The sequence below is a fragment of the Ranitomeya variabilis genome, chromosome 6 (genome assembly GCF_051348905.1).
Source record: "Ranitomeya variabilis isolate aRanVar5 chromosome 6, aRanVar5.hap1, whole genome shotgun sequence".
NCBI lineage: Eukaryota > Metazoa > Chordata > Amphibia > Anura > Dendrobatidae > Ranitomeya > Ranitomeya variabilis.
The window spans coordinates 474,080,543-474,099,620 of record NC_135237.1 but is presented as its reverse complement, the minus strand read 5'-3'; the positions used below and the strand labels follow the sequence as shown (position 1 = coordinate 474,099,620).

The window sequence follows — 19,078 nt, the reverse complement described above, 5'->3', positions numbered from 1 at the left end:
GTGACTGTGGAGGCCAGGTCATTTGGCGTAGCACCCCATCACTCTCCTTCTTGGTCAAATAGCCCTTACACAGACTGGAGGTGTGTTTGGAGTCATTGTCCTGTTGAAAAATAAATGATGGTCCAACTAAACGCAAACCGGAAGGAATAGCATGCCGCTGCAAGATGCTGTGGTAACCATGCTGGTTCAGTATGCCTTCAATTTTGAATAAATCCCCAACAGTGTCACCAGCAAAGCACCCCAACACCATCACACCTCCTCCTCCATGCTTCACGGTGGGAACCAGGCATGTAGAGTCCATCCGTTCACCTTTTCTGCGTCGCACAAAGACACGGTGGTTGGAACCAAAGATCTTAAATTTGGACTCATCAGACCAAAGCACAGATTTCCACTGGTCTGTTGTCCATTCCTTGTGTTCTTTAGACCAAACAAGTCTCTTCTGCTTGTTGCCTGTCCTTAGCAGTGGTTTCCTAACAGCTATTTTAGTTGTTTTAGAGATGTGTCTGCTGCTAGAACTCTGTGTGGCATTGACCTGGTCTCTAATCTGAGCTGCTGTTAACCTGCAATTTCTGAGCCTGGTGACTTGGATAAACTTATCCTCAGAAGCAGAGGAGACTCTTGGTCTTCCTTTCCGGGGGCAGTCCTCATGTGAGCCAGGTTCTTTGTAGCCCTTTTTTTTTTTAGTGGTTTTTGCCACTACACTTGGGGACACTTTCAAAGTTTGCCCAATTTTTCAGACTGACTGACCTTCATTTCTTAAAGTAATGATGGCCACTCATTTTTCTTTACTTAGCTGCTTTTTTCTTGCCGTAATACAACTTCTAACAGTCTATTTAGTAGGACAATCAGCTGTGTATCCACCAGACTTCTACACAACACAACTGATGGTCCCAACCCCATTTATAAGGCAAGAAATCCCACTTATTAAACCAGACAGGGCACACCTGTGAAGTGAAAACCATTCCCAGTGACTACCTCTTGAAGCTCATCAAGAGACATACACAGTTGTTTCACACTTTTTTTTAAAGTATATAATTCCACATGTGTTAATTTATAGTTTTGATGCCTTCAGTGTGAATGTACAATTTTCAAAGTCATGAAAATACAGAAAAATCTTTAAATGAGAAGGTGTGTCCAAACTTTTGGTCCGTACTGTAAATATATGATACAAAGTGATAATATAGTACAGGGTTAAAGGAATAGTATTAAAGGTACCTTCACACTGAGCGACTTTAGAATGATAACTATAGCGATCTGTGACTTTGCAGCGTCCTGGATAGCGATATCGTTGTGTTTGACCCGCAGCAGCGATCAGGATCCTGCTGTGATATCGTTGGTCGGAGCTAGAAGGCCAGAACTTTATTTGGTCGTCAGATCGGCGTGTATCGTTGTGTTTGACAGCAAAAGCAACGATGCCAGCAATGTTTTACAATGGTAACCAGGGTAAATATCGGGTTACTAAGCGCAGGGCCGCGCTTAGTAACCCGATGTTTACCCTGGTTACCATTGTAAATGTAAAAAAAAAACAACACACACTCACATTCTGGTGCCTGTCACGTCCCCCGGCGTCCGCTTCCCTGCGCTCCTCCTGCATCCTATGTCAGCGCCGGCCGTAAAGCAGAGCACAGCGGTGACGTCACCGCTCTGCTTTCCGGCGGTGCTTACACAGGATGCAGGAGGAGTGCAGGGAAGCGGATGCCGGGGGACGTGACAGGCACCGGAATGTGAGTGTGTGTTGTTTTTTTTTTACATTTACAATGGTAACCAGGGTAAACATCGGGTTACTAAGCGCGGCCCTGCGCTTAGTAACCCGATGTTTACCCTGGTTACCCGGGGACTTCGGCATCGTTGGTCGCTGGAGAGCTGTCTGTGTGACAGCTCTCCAGCGACCACACAGCGACGCTGCAGCGATCGGCATCGTTGTCTATATCGCTGCAGCGTCGCTTAATGTGACGGTACCTTAACATGAAAAATATTTAAAATTTCAAAGTGTTTGTAAGAAGACTCACATTTTCTTTCAATTCACTTAACATTAAAAGTCCTCTCTTCTCTCAAGGACAAAAGGATTTTTAACTTTATTGTTTGCTGTTTATTATCTAACTTACAGTCCACTGCTACAGTCAAGCAGCGGTGGCCAAGCATGCTTAGTGCTTATGAGCTCTTTTAATAAAGCTTGTAAGCGATAATCTAAAGCTGGCCAGATTATTGGAGAGCACGAATCAACCAGCTTTTGCACTCTTCCAATACTGTAGAGGCAAAGCTCCCTATGGTTGTAGCATTAAAGAGCTCATCATTCAGTCAACATGTCGTTGGTCCAAGCTGTCAACTTTTAGGTGATAAGAGAGCACTGACACACAGGAAGCAGGAGACAGGGGAGCAGTGCACTCTGGAAGATTTAATATGGGAACTCTTTATTGTGAATAGTGATGTCACAGTATATGTATACTAAACATAGTCATCTTATAATGTGAAAAGTGATGTCACAATATAATGATAATAATGAAAAAAAGAGTCCTGAGGGGCATCACCCACCAATATCTAATAGCGGTGCGGCAAAGATGTATCAAAGCATATATAGGACAAGAACAACTAAAGGGACACTTCAAAGAATAGTTATTGTGACAAAGTCACTGGTAAAGTGCTGGAGGGGAGATACTGTATGTTTCACTATGCATAATGGCATCAGTTATATAAAACCTACAGTTTTTCCTCCAGCACACTAAGTGTCGTGAGGGGTTAAGTGAGTTGCATAATGGGCTAGCTTTTATGTGGACATCCATAGAGCTTGTGGGATGATGTCCACCTTATCTCCACCCCAGGGTGTGGTCTGGGGCTTAAATAGCTAGCCTCCAAAGGCAGCAGTGTTTAGTGTCTGAAGAGGAACACTCCAGAGCTTATTCTAAAACCTGAACCGTGTGTGTTCTGCTAGCGGTGAGTGGGAGGAACCCTGCTCTCAGAAGGACTGTGCTTTCTGCTACTGATTTGTTTTGATTTCCTGTCTTGCCCAGAGGGCTGTATTTGTTTTACTACACCATGGTTTATGCAGTCCATAATAAACCAAAGGAAGTTCTTAAAGCCACAGTGTTCCCTGAAAAACCATAATATACAGTTATATGAAAAAGTTTGGGCACCCCTATTAATCTTAAGCTTAATGTTTTGTAAAAATTGTGTTTTTTTGCAACAGCAATTTCAGTTTCATATATCTATTTACTGTTGGACACAGTAATGTTTCTGCCTTGAAATGAGGTTTATTGTACTAACAGAAAATGTGCAATCTGCATTCAAACAAAATTTGACAGGTGCATAAGTATGGGCACCTCACCAGAAAAGTGACAATAATATTTAGTAGATCCTCCTTTTGCAAAAATAACAGCCTCTAGTCGCTTCCTGTAGCTTTTAATGAGTTCCTGGATCCTGGATGAAGGTATTTTTGACCATTCCTCTTTACAAAACAATTCCAGTTCAGTTAAGTTTGATGGTCGCCGAGCATGGACAGCCCTCTTCAAATGATCCCACAGATGTTCAATGATATTCAGGTCTGGGGACTGGGATGGCCATTCCAGAACAGTGTAATTGTTCATCTGCATGAATGCCTGAGTAGATTTGGAGTGGTGTTTTGGATCATTGTCTGGCTGAAAGATCCATCCCCTGCGTAACTTCAACTTTGTCACTGATTCATGAACATTATTGTCAAGAATCTGCTGATACTGAGAGGAATCCATGCGTCCCTCAACTTTAACAAGATTCCCGGTGCCGGCATTGGCCACACAGCCCCAAAGCATGATAGAACCTCCACCAAATTTTACTGTGGGTAGCAAGTGTTTTTCTTGGAATGCTGTGTTTTTTTGCCACCATGCATAACACCTTTTTGTATGACCAAACAACTCAATCTTGGTTTCATCAGTCCACAGGACCTTCTTCCAAAAAGAAATTGGCTTCTCCAAATGTGCCTTTGCATACCTCAGCTGACTCTGTTAGTGGCGTGCTTGCAGAAACGGCTTCTTTCGCATCACTCTCCCATACAGCTTCTCCTTGTGCAAAGTGCGTTGTATAGTTGACCGATGCACCGTGACACCATCTGCAGCAAGTTGATGCTGCAGCTCTCTGGAGGTGGTCTGAGCATTGTCCTTGACTGATCTCACCATTCTTCTTCTCTGCCTTTCTGATGTTTTTCTTGGCCTGCCACTTCTGGCCTTAACAAGAACTGTACCTGTGTTCTTCCATTTCCTTACTATGTTCCTCACAGTGGAAATTGACAGGTTAAATCTCTGAGACAGCTTTTTGTATCCTTCCCCTGAACAACTATGTTGAATAATCTTTGTTTTCAGATCATTTGACAGTTGTTTTGAGGAGCCCATGATGCCACTCTTCAGAGGAGATTCAAACAGGAGAACAACTTGCAAGTGGCCACTTTAAGTAGCTTTTCTCATGATTGCATATACCTAGCTATGAAGTTCAAAGCTCAATGAGGTTACAAAACCAAAAAAAGTGCCTTAGTAAGTCAGTAAAAAGTAGGTAGGAGTATTTAAAACAAGAAAATGATAAGGGTGCCCATACTTATGCACCTGTCAAATTTTGTTTGAATGCAGATTGCAGATTTTCTGTTAGTACAATAAACCTCATTTCAAGGCAGAAACATTACTGTGTCCAACAGTTATTAGACATATGAAACTGAAATAGCTGTTGCAAAAAAAAACAATTTTTATAAAACATTAAGCTTAAGATTAATAAGGGTGCCCCAACTTTTTCATATAACTGTATCTATTTAAACTATAAACAGGGGAGGGGGTGTGTGAGCGTACATCATATAGAGGATTGCTCTACTGATGTGTTTTTTAAGTGTTTTTATAACTTTTCTTGTAGGTCTGTGTGCACTTTGTAATAAAGATTTAATTGTTTATACATTTTGGTGGTCTCCCAGTCAGCGTATTCTTTTTCTTTGTATATTCATTATTGTTCCTTGTACGCTGTGGGATTGACCCTGTTACTGGACTTCAGTGTGTTCCATGGTGCCCTCCATATTGTTAATACAAATAACCGCAGTGTTCCCGTGTACAGCCAAGTGAGCCCCTCTAGCACAGTATATACACACCCTAGTACATAAAATACATCAATTTTATTAGATAAAAAAAATCAAATACAAGGACAAAGATTAAAAACACTTATAAACTGATAAACAACACCATAGAGTAACCTATTGCATATTGCCATGGTCAAACTGTAAATGAATACATATCTAAAATATGAAATAAAACGTGCATAATTTAGTGGTGGAAATGCATGGCTGTCAATAGTAGATGTAAAAAAAAATTTGGTCAGACATTACCAAATACACTAGATTTATTTAGAGTGGTATTTTCACAAATTACATTTTATGGGTTATTAGGATAACTTTAATTCCATAGGATCGACACCCAGCAATCTCGAAAGTGGGGATCCTGGCAATTTAGCTCTGCAGAGGCCAGTCTTGAATGGCACACATGCTCATCTTCTGCTCCATTCATTCTCCATGGGACTGCTGGATAAAGCGATCAGTAAATTCTCCCCTATCCTGTGGTTTAGTGAATCGTTCTGAGAATACGCCTTTAAAAAAATAGGGTATAATTCCCGAATATTACTCTTTCCAAATTCATTGGAGAAAAATATAACCTAAGCCTGATCCCCTTTAAAAGATTCTGCTAGTTACAGTGCCTAAAAAAAGAAATGGTTACAGTGTAGAAAAGCAGAATATATTGAAATGCATTGTTTGTGAGACATCTTCTGCAAACATTTCATATATATTTAACACTTTATTGCTTAGATATCTAAACCAGCCACTTTTAGAGAACCTGCTCTCACGGTAACCTGATAGCTTTTGCCTTTGATTTATGTTACTAATAATAATTTTACTTTCTGTGCTTAGAATGAAGAATTATACCGTGGTACCAATGGTTTCTAGTGTTTATCTTTATATTTCTTTAGTGTTTATGTTTATATTTCTTTAGTCATTTTTATGTGGACTGTTTAGATATTTTTCGATTGTTGCAGGGAAATTGAAACGCCTTCTTCTAACCAACCAATAATCCAGAATGCCTTTTTCAAGTCCTTTCAGGTCCCTTTAATGCTGGGTAGCAAGATTCCGAGTTACAGTTTTTTCTTTTTAATCCAAATAGCAGTCCGAAATGTTTTCTTTATTTCCTTTGCTTGGTATTCATTGCAGTGCTCCCTGTCCTCCGCATACAAGGCATTGTGCAAGCATTCTTCAACTTAGTGCAGAATACATTTTCGCTCCCCAAGCATTAATCTTTTTATCTGATTGTGATACAGCCTCTACAGTGCTATATATCCAGCACCGACAAATATATTCTCCCGGCATTATCAGGACCCTGGGGAGAGCAATGTGGATATTGAGGTGATTTTTCAGGCACATTCTGATACAAAGAATATACAATACTGTGCTTTACAGTCGGTGTACACTGTGAAAGGGGAACTACAGAAACCACAGGGAATATAAAATACATTTATATTATGACACATCATCCAGTCTATTAGAAAGCAAATATATGGAAAGTATAGAAGAGTAAAGCAATCTTGTACTGGAACCAGAGCTCACTGAAAGCTGGATTATTACATGATATTTATGCCTCTACACTTATTTCTTCCATAATGTATACTCTATAGGGAAAATGAGAAAGTTTAAAGGTATCACTTGACTTATGACTGGAAAGTCATTTGCGTAAATCTACAGGGGATTTGTAAAGTAGAATTTATTTTAACAATTTTATGCAGTTTTTCCAACTTTGTCACGGAGCAGCACGGAAAGGATCAGTTACTTGTAACTTTAGCTACACTAAATCTCAGGGTGCAATCTAGACCCCTTGATATGCAGTTTGCAGCCTGGTCAAATTTTCAGATTTTTCTCTTGTGGGAGTGTCTCTCCCAGTAATATAGGATGGATATTATGTGTGTGTATATCCAGGGTTCTGCTATCTTCATTTGTTTTGATGTATCAGCACAGCTCCAAAACAGCATTTATTTGCTCCACAAGTGCTATTAATGTCATCTAAAGACTGTTTCTCTGTTCTCCATAAGACTTTAGATGCTTTCTCACCTCTCCACTGTAGATTTGAGTACAACACCCTTTTCCTTCCACTGGCTATCTCTAACACTGAAAGAAGAGAGATGGGGGTGAAGAATGACTAGAGAACCAAGAGTAGGAGGTCTGAGGGTTTCGATAAGTTTTGCAAAAGCCCTCAGCTGGTTAAAGGACTCATACTTTGCAATAGCAGGAATGTTTTATTGATTTAATGAAGACTATCTGTTGCTTAGCTCTGCATTTAGTAGGCCAATGAAGAATAACATAAATTATATGTGAATGTGTACATAGCCTATAAATGTGTTGTGTGCAATGAGACCAACTGAGCTGAACTACAATACAAGAAAGAGACAGCCAATGCTGTTGTGCTGTTTCTGCTGGAAAAACACAGATTTATTCAAATCCTGGTGAAACTATTGATATTATAAACAATAATTTTTTTTTCACAATTGTATGAAGTGTAACATTTCCCAAATACTTTCAAGTCATGAAGTTATTTAGTCGTATATGATCCCTACTTTGTCTTAAAAATGCAGTAGTGGAAGGGCACATGCTCATTTTAATAGGCAAAGTGTGAAAATTGTCTGTCAGTCTTCTCTAGAGACTCTCCGGAGTACAGATGATCAGGTATGGTACAAATTACCCTGTCCAATCCTTTCTTCTTCAGCCAGAAACTTTGGGGATAATCAGAGGCTTATTCCTTGTGAAGTGAATTAATTATGTTTCTATTTTGAAATTTAGGCATGAAATAAAACTACACCAGAAAGTAGCATTATACAGTAGATCTTGTTGTTTTCAACAACTGTGTGGTAATCTGTTAACACGTTCTTACAATACAATGACTATATCACTGTATAACATTGATCTTTCTAGATGTTATTCTCCAACATTGAGGATGTTCTCATGGTACACAGAGACTTTTTATTGCTCATTGAGGAGTGTTTGCATCCAGAACTTAATGCTCATCGAGACGTTGGAATCTCCTTTCTACGATTTGTAAGTTGGATTTCATATTTATGATTCCCTTTTTTCATTAAAGTGGTCCAAAACTAACATTTTTAAGTCATAAACTAATCTCTTTTCCAATATACTTTAATTAAATAGTCCCTATTGTTCCTTTAGTGTTTTATTTATTTTATTTACCTTCTTCCTTAGAGATTACGCTGTGTTTGACAACCCCCAGGGCATGCTGGGATACTCAAATGAACAGTTATCAGGGGGTCCCTGCTCTACTGAGCATAAGTCGGTTTTCAGTTCTGACATATGCTCAGTAGAATCTTGTTACTGTGTAATATGCACAGTGACAGTGTGTTCCCTTGCCGAGTCTGCTGAACAGTGACGAGCTGGCAACAGAGCGCATCTGTCAGTGTACTTTGTAAGGAGACAACTTGGTGAGCAGAGACCAGAACCACCCTCACAGGTGGCATCACTTGTAGGGACGGGGCTGGTCTCTGCTTTTCCTACACGCCGGGTAATCTCCTTACAATGCATACTGACAGTGCTCTCTTTTGCCAACTCGTCACCCCTCATGGGAGCCAATGAGCTCACTGTCACTGTGCATATCACACAGTGACAAGATCTTGCTTAGCATACATCAGAATTGATAACTGGCACATGCTCAGTAGAGCAGGGACTAGCCCAGCCCCTGCAACAGACGTCACTGACTCTTCGTTTCAGAGTGGGGACAGAGGCTGTGGCAATGACCACAGCCTCTGCCCCTTGATAATGGCTCATTTATGTATCCCAGCATGCACTTCTCAAACAAAATTTAATCAAACAGGAATAAAGTAAAAAAAATGAATAAATCAGTTAGATAGTGTAGTGAGGGAACAATAGGAATTTTTTTATTAAAGTAAGAAAAGAGATTTGATTTTGACATTAAATATATAGACATTTAGGAATAAAATAAATGTTAGTTTCCGACCACCCATTTACCATGCATTGATTTCCCATATTTATGTTTTAAACAAGTTTTCAAGGATTTAACTTCTTTTCTCTTCAAAAACAAAACATAACCATACTCATTTTTTAAATTCTGATCATCCTCAGCGCCATCACTCCAACAGTCCCTGCCAGTCTTTCTTTACTTTGCTCCACCATTGCAGTCAGCCCATGACCTCGGCTGTCTCATGCTATACTGAAGTCACGTAGATATACATGCACATGAGCTCTGCAGTGAGCCATTGAAGACTGTGACAAAGTCACTGGCAAAGTACTGGAGGAGAGATATGTGTCACTGAGGTTATTAGCTTCAGTCATATGAACCTAGGAAAATTCCCCAGCACACTAAGTGCTGAGAGGGGTTAGTCGGCCATGTTAAGCACTAGGTTTAGTGAACAACAGCTGAAGAGTGGGGGGGAGGCTGTTCACCATATCTCCACCCCAGGGTGAGGTTTAGAAGATAAATAGTATACCACAACACCTACACAAACTTGTGGAGGAGCAAGGATTTAACACCTCAGTATTTCTGTAAGAAAATAAATGTTAAATCAAAATCATTCTTTTTAAATTAGTATGAAGCACTAGCTCAGTGGTAAGCAATGCACTTTGCAGCCCTGTGGTTTATTCAACCTATGCATCATCTTAATATGAGCTTTGTTTGGGACATGGGCTGATATTATTGAACGCGCATTGTGTCTACTTCTATAGAATATTTGATTAGATGAGCGGAAATCATAAAGATATTTCAGCCAGCCAATAGGCATCACTAGGGTAAGATAGTTTAACCATCCAGATGTGACCTTATTGAGATATTTAGACCCTTCCCCAGCTCTGTGAGGCCTCTGGGGTCACTGTGGGTGGGTATATTCCCAAGGTTTGGGAGCGCTTTGACATAGCATCTACATAAGTGGATTTCCCACCTTTGTTAGTGGTTTGGTGGTCACCAACAATAAGACACCAATTCCATAAAGGTACCGTCACATTAAGCGACGCTGCAGCGATAGCGACAACGAAGCCGATCGCTGCAGCGTCGCTGTTTGGTCGCTGGAGAGCTGTCACACAGACCGCTCTCCAGCGACCAACGATGCCGAGGTCCCCGGGTAACCAGGGTAAACATCGGGTTGCTAAGCGCAGGGCCGCGCTTAGTAACCCGATGTTTACCCTGGTTACCAGCGTAAAAGTAAAAAAAACAAACAGTACATGCTCACCTGCGCGTCCCCCCAGCGTCTGCTTCCTGACACTGACTGAGCTCCGGCCCTAACAGCAGAGCGGTGACGTCACCGCTGTGCTTTCACTTTCACTTTAGGGCCGGCGCTCAGTAAGTGTCAGGAAGCAGACGCTGGAGGACGAGCAGGTGAGCATGTACTGTTTGTTTTTTTTACTTTTACGCTGGTAACCAGGGTAAACATCGGGTTACTAAGCGCGGCCCTGCGCTTAGTAACCCGATGTTTACCCTGGTTACCAGTGTAAAATATCGCTGGTATCGTTGCTTTTGGTGTCAAACACAACGATACACGGCGATCGGACGACCAAATAAAGTTCTGGACTTTATTCAGCGACCAGCGATATCACAGCAGGATCCTGATCGCTGCTGCGTGTCAAACTAAACGATATCGCTAGCGAGGACGCTGCAACGTCACGGATCGCTAACGATATCGTTTAGTGTGACGGTACCTTAAGGATGACTGTGATGTTGCAGTCCAATCTGGGGTTTTAGTATTTAGTACTTGTTCATCTATCTAATTTCCTGCCTTTTTCCTTCTTATGTAGGGCGGAATAGGGATATCAGGGACAGCCGCAGAGGAGCAGGGTGCCACTGTTGCAGGTAATAGGGTGCCAACCTCCGCTGACAGGCAGGAATACAGAACAGGTCCTTCACTAGGGTGCTGTTAGTATCTTTTTTCAATCTGATTTAATATAGTGTATACATGTTGTGTCTGTTTGGGATAATTATCACTTATTTTAATGAAACATTATTCAATGGTATTTTTTAGAGGTTTATTTATGTTAGCTATCAAGCATTGCCACCCTACTATCACATCCAGCTTCAAGCACTACCTCTATCTAGCAGTATCTTCCTATTTCTAGCTTAGCGCTTGATTTATTTATCTCTCCAATACCAAGGCCAGTGTATGTGCATCCAGATCTGCTCTTTTGTGCAGGGCTACAAAACTCACCCTTCAAAGACCCGCTTTTCATAACTGTTTGCTAGAGATGGTGCTACTACACCAAACCGGCAGACAACTGTGAGATACACATCAATGGTTGATTACAAGCCACAGGTTTGGGATCCCTGGTGTAGAGGATCTATCGCTCTAGGCATGTATACTCAGAGATTTGTGTCGTATATGGGGTTTTTTTTTAGATATCAGGCTACATAAGTGGCTTAAGTGAATATCCACTTTAAAGAGGATCTAAGTCATATAACTCAAACAGCATCCCATCCTAGTCACTTATAAGGGCGGACCTTAGTCTGAAGATACATTGCTCCCAAGTTCTGTGTCTCAACTGACAGAAGCTGTATGGTAATTATACATAATGTAGCTCTGTGAGCAAATGTGAAGGACTGAAACATCAAAAGAAAAACATCTTCTCAGTGACTAAGCACAAAGGATTTTTTCCAGCTTCAGTCCTCTTTGCTCAGTCAGCCAAGGAGAAGATGTATTCTTTCTCCTGTCACACACTTCTTTGGAAGTTCTAGTATGTGTGCTTATGATACTGGTCTTGTGTCAGTTTAGACATAGGTCTCAGGAGCCATATTTCTTCATATTGCCACCTGTACACTAAAGACACATGACTAGGGTAGGCTGCAGTTTGAACTATATGTTGATGAATTACATTTTAACACATTCTTGTAGAATCACTTTAATCTCTGAACAAGTGGTAATGAGTAAGTATTAGTTTTAGGCTTTAGTTGGAATCTCCTATCCTCAATAATATTGAATTCCCTTCTATTGCCTGAAGAGTGACTTAAATGGGGACACTAGATTTCAATGTAGTTAGACCCCTGTTTAATATCAGTTATTAAGAGCTTCACGTGTCATCTTCCATTTTGTATTATTATTATGTAAAATGATGTACAATAAAATAAAATAAAGTAATACTATTTTTTAAAATATCCGATTAAAAAAGGCTTATTTTAAAAAATGATCTGATTGTTGTCATTAAACATGAAAATACATCAAGGAAGAGCAGTTAGAGATACTAGCATTTGACTAGAATATCGACAGTAATCACCAGGATGCTTTTGCTCCCATTAGTTTAGGGAATTTTATTTGCAGTGTGCACTGTAATTACTCTTTCTGGCTGTATTTCCATTTTTCATGACTATAGTCAGCTTATTTTCTAGAATATGAACTTACATTGCTTTTTGGGATTGGCAGTGAGATTGTGGAATTTGCCTTCTATCTACTGCCAAATTTCATATGGCAGGTGTACAGAGATGAATGAAAAGTTAAGGAAATCTCACAAAAATGTTTACCTAACCTTAAATAAAAAAATGAAGCACACACTGCAGTGCTATAATTTTTTTTTTATCAAACCAAAATGGAGTGCTCGAGTACTTCCTATTTAAAGAAAGAAGTATAAACACTGCACAATTTTTAGGCATATCATAATTTTTGTATTTTATATTGTTTTTTTTGAATGGGGCAAAAGGAGGGTGATTGGACTTTCATTTTTTTTTTTTTTATATTTTTAAAAAATACTTTTTCTCTACTTTTTGCTTGCTTCAATAGTCTCCTTAGGAAACTTGAAGCTACGATCATCTGCGTTCTTCAATGACAAGCACAGGGGTCTTCTGCAGACCCCCAGTTGTCATGTCAATTCATCGGCGCCCCGTGATCATGTGACAGGGGCATCGAAAGGTGGAGTTTGCGATGCATTTCCAGTGCGATCGTGTTAAATGCCGCTGTCAGAGATTGATAGCGCTATTTAACATGTTAACAGCCGTGGGTGAATCGTGTTTACACCTGTGGCTCTTAGGGGCACATGACAGCTGATCAGATCAGCTGTCATGTGCCAGAAAAGGTACGGACTCACTGCCAGAGGCATATCAATTTTTTTGCAACTTTTATCTATTTCACGCCACTTTGGATAAGCTCAGCTGAAATGGGTGGAGCTGGGGAGGAGCAGGGGACAATTTATCAAATTGTAGAGTCATCTGATTAAGTGGCACCTTATAATGAATTTGGCACCGTGCACTTTGTCAAGACTGGCATAGCATTAGCTTGTCTTTCTATGTTTTACATTTTCCGTGTTGGTGCATGTTTTTCTATATGCAGTAATGTGAAAAAGTTCAGTTGATTATGCTCTTTTAATTTCAAGTGAAATGTATCTGTCAGCATTCACTGATTAGCTTATGGACCCATATATATATATTTATATATATACTAGATGGCAGCCCGATTCTAAAGAATCGGGAGTCTAGAATCCATATATACTTTATTTATTCAAATGTAAGAATAATACAATTAATAAATAATAGTAAGAAAGAACAAAAAATGGCTGCACTCACCAGCTCTTGACAATTCTTGACAGTACGGCACATTTCTGATTGGTCGCTCGCGGCAGGCGGCAACCAATCAGAAAAGTGCCGCGCACCACGAAGGCATATATCTTTGTCCACCCTGAGCGGGTGTAGGACGCTGGTGACGTCACTTATCTCCGGACATTATCTCCGGACAAAGCCATGGAAGTTGGCACAAATTGCCGGAAGTAGTATTCTAGGCAATTATATATTAGATTTTAATGTTATCAGTGTTTACCTTTGAACGTTTATATTGTATTGTCCTGTCACCAGCCATGTGTACGATTATCGGCCGAAAGCCTCTTCGGCCCCAGACATCACACAGGGGGTCTGAAACACCGCACAGTGGTCCAAAATATCGCTGTGCTCTGCCTGGGGCCCCATATGCTGCCTGGGGCCCCTGTGCTCTGCCTGGGGCCCCATATGCTGCCTGGGGCCCCTGTGCTCTGCCTGGGGCCACTGTGCTCTGCCTGGGACCACTGTGCTCTGCCTGGGGCCCCATATGCTGCCTGGGGCCCCTGTGCTCTGCCTGGGGCCACTGTGCTCTGCCTGGGGCCCCATATGCTGCCTGGGGCCCCTGTGCTCTGCCTGGGTGTAGGACACTGGTGACGTCACTTATCTCCGGACATTAGCTCCGGACATTAGCTCCGGACATTAGCTCCGGACAAAGCCACGGAAGTTGGCACAAATTGCAGGAAGTAGTATTCTAGGCAATTATATATTAGATATATATACTGTATATACTGTATATATACATATATATATATATATATATATATATATATATATATATATATATATATATATATAAAATATACTGCAAATTTAGAGCTGAAACATAATGTTGACGTCACTTAAAGAGAACCTGTCAGCACAATTTTGCAATGTATAGTAAAGACATGGCCAGTGTACAGTCCGGCCCCTGTGCACCAAAAACTGATTAGTAAAAAACCTCAAATAGTAATTAAAGAAGAGCAACAAAGCGGATTGCTTCCCCAAAGGTATCAATGTAATCAGTGTTACAGCACCATTATAGTCGTGTCTTTACATTACAAAATTGTGTTGTCATCTTCTCGGTAAACTTAGGTTATAACAGAAGTTCTTAACTATTTTTGAGTGGAATGAATGAAAACTAGGTAGCAGTCCTGCTAGCATAAGAAAGGAAAACTTGTACAAATTGCGTTCAAGCCCATTTTTTTCTTGCCTCCGCCTATTATATACACTATATACAAAGAGATGCGGTACTGTGCCAGGGCTGTTCAGTTGCTTTCTGCTATGTAAAGTGCATCATATGTAACACAGAGCAGTATGTGCTTTGGTTCACTTGCACAGACTTTTATGAAGCAGAGAAGCCTATAATAATTATATCAAAGCTTTGAGTTTTTGACACCATGTTATCTAATCTATTCACTATATCCTTGTAAACTGTAGAAAGAGCGTTTTGCCATTTATGATGAATACTGCAGCAATCACGAAAAGGCACAGAAACTTCTGCTAGAACTTAACAAGATAAGAACAGTCCGGACTTTTCTACTGGTAAGGAATGGCGATCCTACTACATGGTTTTCTGTGTTATAGGCCGATGGTATATTTAGGCGATATTTTATTTCACTTAGTCTATTTTCAGTATTTGTACCTTAAAAGTGTATTCTCATCTCCAAGATCCTATCCCTATATTAATAATATTAGCAAATTCCTCCAATTACAAATGTAGTATAGTTCTTCTGATTCGCTATGTGGCTTTCCTCATGCTGGGCATTACAGTTGCTTGGGTATCCATGGTTACGACCACTAACAGCTAACTAACTGTTACTATATAAGTGATTGTAACCATGGATACCTAAGCTACTGCATTGCCCTTCACATGATTTAAGTGACAAAGCGAATCAGAATTAATATTGTTATTATTACGCCTACTACATATTGGGGTAGGATATTGGAGATGGGAATACCTCTTTAAGTCTATTGTTGGATGGAAATATTATGCTATGTTTTATGTGGTTATTGATTTAAAGGCTATTGAAAAACTTGTAAAAGCTCTCACTAGCTACAGAGCTATGTTAACTCCTGAGACAGATAATATTACTATGTTTTATTATTATTATTCTTTTATTTGCTTTTCGACACAGCTCTTCATTTTCATTTTATTCACTTCTAAGAATAATCAAATAATTTTGCAGACTTTATCAACTCCAATTTTTTGTTTGAGAGCCAAAGCCAAAAGGAAAGGGAAACATATAGGAAGGAATTTTGCCTTTCTTCCTGTTGTAACCACTTCTGGCTCAAAAGCTGCGCCAAAATGGCATGTGTGATTCCAACCTTGTTTTGTTATTTCCTGTGACGTCTTAAAGAACGTCTTCACCTTTGTAACTAATTATTATTGCTTTAATGCAAATAAAGTAAACAACTTTGCAAAGTCCTTTTTCAATAATCTTACTACTATTTTGTGTATACAGCTTCTGTTGCAGACCTATGTATTTCCGTGGTTACAGACTACAACCAAACCTTTGTAGTCTGATCCTGCATTTATACTCCCTTTCATCTGGTGGTGAAAGATGAGAATGATTTTTAATCAGACTGTATAGAGTGTTTGATTTCTAACCATTGAGATACAAAAGTCTACAAAGACCAAAGTTGTAGCTAAAGTTTCCTTTTACCAGGGAGTTTTCAAGATAAGTGTCATGGCCCTTACCCTAACTACGATATGAAAGACAGAGTGGCTTGCTGCCCGCTCTTCTTTGAACCATGCACACAGGGCACATGTCCTACAGGCCACTATAAGTGTTACTTTTTATTTTTATGCATTCGTGCCATACAACAATAATTGCTAAGGTGGACAGATCTTTTAATGTCTTTTAAAGGGGTTGTCAAGGCACAAAATATTGATGACCTATCGATTGAAGCTATCTATAAGTAAGCATAAAAAGTAAATAAATAAATAATGGAAAAATAGTATTGTAATACATTGGGGGCAAAGCACATCACCCCTCCCCCTTCATCTCATGAAATATATTCTTTGGATTGGTCCAGTAGAGATTAGCGAACCTTTTAATGTTCGGTTCGACTATGTTCGCCGAACTTCCCAATGTTTAGCGAACATGCTGAGCGAACAGTTCGCCGAACACCATTGAATTCAATGGGAGGCAAAACCAAACGCATAGACAACACCTTCAGGGGGACCAATAGCTGCCAAAATAGTGAAAATTAAGAGCAGACACCAGGAAATGTATCATGAATTGACTCATCAATTGTGCTATAAATAAATAATTTAAAAAAAAATTGATGCGGGTTCCCCTGTACCTTTGATAACTAGCGATGCAAAACTGACAGGTGGGCTGCAACCTTCAGCTGTCAGCGTTAGCAAGGCTGGATTATTTTTTACAAAACTGCATAGGGTTCCCCCCATTTTTGACAACCAGCCAAGCTAAAGCAGAAAGCTGTGGCTGGTATTCTTAGGCTGGTAAGGGGCCATGGATATTTTCCCCCAGCCTAAAATTAGCAGCCCGCAGCCACATAGAAATGGAGCATCTATTAGATGCGCCAATTCTGATGCTTTGCCCAGCTCTTCCCACTTGCCCTGATACGGTGGCAAGTGGGGTGATAGAGGGGTTGATGTCACCTTTGTATTGTCAGGTGTCATCAAGTTCAGAGGTTAGTAATGTAGAGGCATTTATAAGACACCCCTATTACTAACAACATAGTGACATTGTAAGAAAAAAAACACACACCCAGAATAAAGTCCTTTTTTTGAAAGAATGACACAGACTCCTTTAAAGAATCTAAATTAAACCATACTTGCATCATCACCCATTCCACTGAATCCAATGTCTCCTGTAACAGAATTAAAATAATAAACAATAATCCTTGCCTGTCATCCAAGAAGATAATAATTAAGTTGTCCCATGACACGTCTAGCTCTGCTACATCTAGATGGCAGGCTGCATTGTTGGATAATGTAACCAGAGCCGGTTTTAGACAAAGTGGGGCCCTAGGCAAAAATTTAAAGTGGGGTCCCAAATGCTAACATTGTAAAATCACACAAACATTTAAGTTACATTACATGAGCAGGATGCGGATACATTTGGAGGAGGGGCCTGGAGCCAGTGCTCACACTGTGGCCCCCATATTTAGGGGCCTAATATCGGCAAACAGGTCTGCCACTGTTAGCTGTATGCAGGGGCGTTACTAGGGTCAGAAAAGATTGGGGGCCCAAGCCTGTTGTGAATTCTGCTTTTGGGTTCCCTCCGGTGGTAGTAGGTGGTAATGCAGTTGTCCCTGGGTTGCAGTCCTGGTCAGGTGTGTCTGCTGATTGCAGTTCTGACTGGGGTATTTAGGTGTGCAGGATTCATTAGTCCTTGCCAGTTGTCAATTGTTGTTGGGAGGTGTTGGACCTCTGCCTGGTTCCTCCTGTCATTCTGCCAAATCAGCAAAGATAAGTGTCTGTTTTTTTTTTTCCTGTGGCACACATGCTGTGTGCTTCACAATTCAGTGCTATTCTTTGTGTTTTCTTGTCCAGCTTAGATTGTGTCAGTAATTTCTCAGTCTTGCTGGATTCTCTGGAGTGGCAGATATACATTCCATGTCTTTAGTTAGATTGTGGAACTTTTTGTATTATCTGCTGTGGATATTTTTGGAAGGGTTTTAATACTGACCGCCTAGTAATCTGTCCTATCCTTTCCTATTTAGCTAGAGTGGGCTCTTTTGCTAAATCCTGTTTTCTACCTGCGTGTGTCTATTCTTCTCCTACTCACAGTCATTATTCGTGGGGGGCTGCCTATCCTTTGGGGGTCTGCTCTGAGGCAAGATCGCATTCCTGTTTCCATCTATAGGGGTATTTAGTCCTCCGGCTGTGTCGAGGTGTTTAGGGTTTGTTAGGCACACCCCACGGCTACTTCTAGTTGCGGTGTTAGTTCAGGATTTGCGGTCAGTACAGGTTCCACCGACTCCAGAGAAAGTTTTCATGCGGCTCCAAGGTCACCGGATCATAACAGTACAACTGGCCAATAATGAGTTAAATACATCTCAGAAGAAGGGAAGAAAGGTGTTGAGCCATTTTTTTTTCTGCAGTCTGTTTTGTCTTCTCTTCCCTCTTTATTTATGGGTGGCTGAGGAGTCTTGTGCCAGCATGGATGTTCAGGAATTAGCTTCTCGTGTAGACCAGCTTGCTGCTAGGGTACAGGATATTTCTGATTATATTGTTCAGACTCCTGCTTTAGAGACGAAGATTCCTACTCCTGATTTGTTTTTTGGTGATAGGTCCAAATTTTTGGGTATTAAAAACAATTGTAAACTGTTTTTTGCTCTGAGACCGCGATCCTCCGGTGATTCCATTCAGCAGGTTAAAATTGTCATCTCCCTGCTGCGTGGCGATCCACATGATTGGGCATTTTCCATGGAATCTGGGAATCCAGCCTTGCTTAATGTAGATTCCTTTTTTCAGGCTTTAGGACTATTATATGATGAACCGAATTCTGTGGATCAAGCGGAGAAAACCTTGTTGGCCCTGTCTCAGGGTCAAGAGGCGGCAGAATTGT

At 40.5% G+C, this 19,078-nt stretch overlaps 1 protein-coding gene across 1 annotated transcript in view; it reads left to right on the top strand.

The window, feature by feature from the left end:
* The window catches only part of PREX2 (phosphatidylinositol-3,4,5-trisphosphate dependent Rac exchange factor 2), a 487,967-nt gene that overhangs the window by 134,575 nt on the left and 334,314 nt on the right, over nt 1-19,078 (top strand). Inside the window, exons 3-4 of the mRNA XM_077270643.1 lie at nt 7,949-8,071; nt 14,976-15,080. Coding sequence (XP_077126758.1) covers nt 7,949-8,071; nt 14,976-15,080 — 228 coding nt within the window. The remainder of the gene's footprint in view (nt 1-7,948; nt 8,072-14,975; nt 15,081-19,078) is intronic.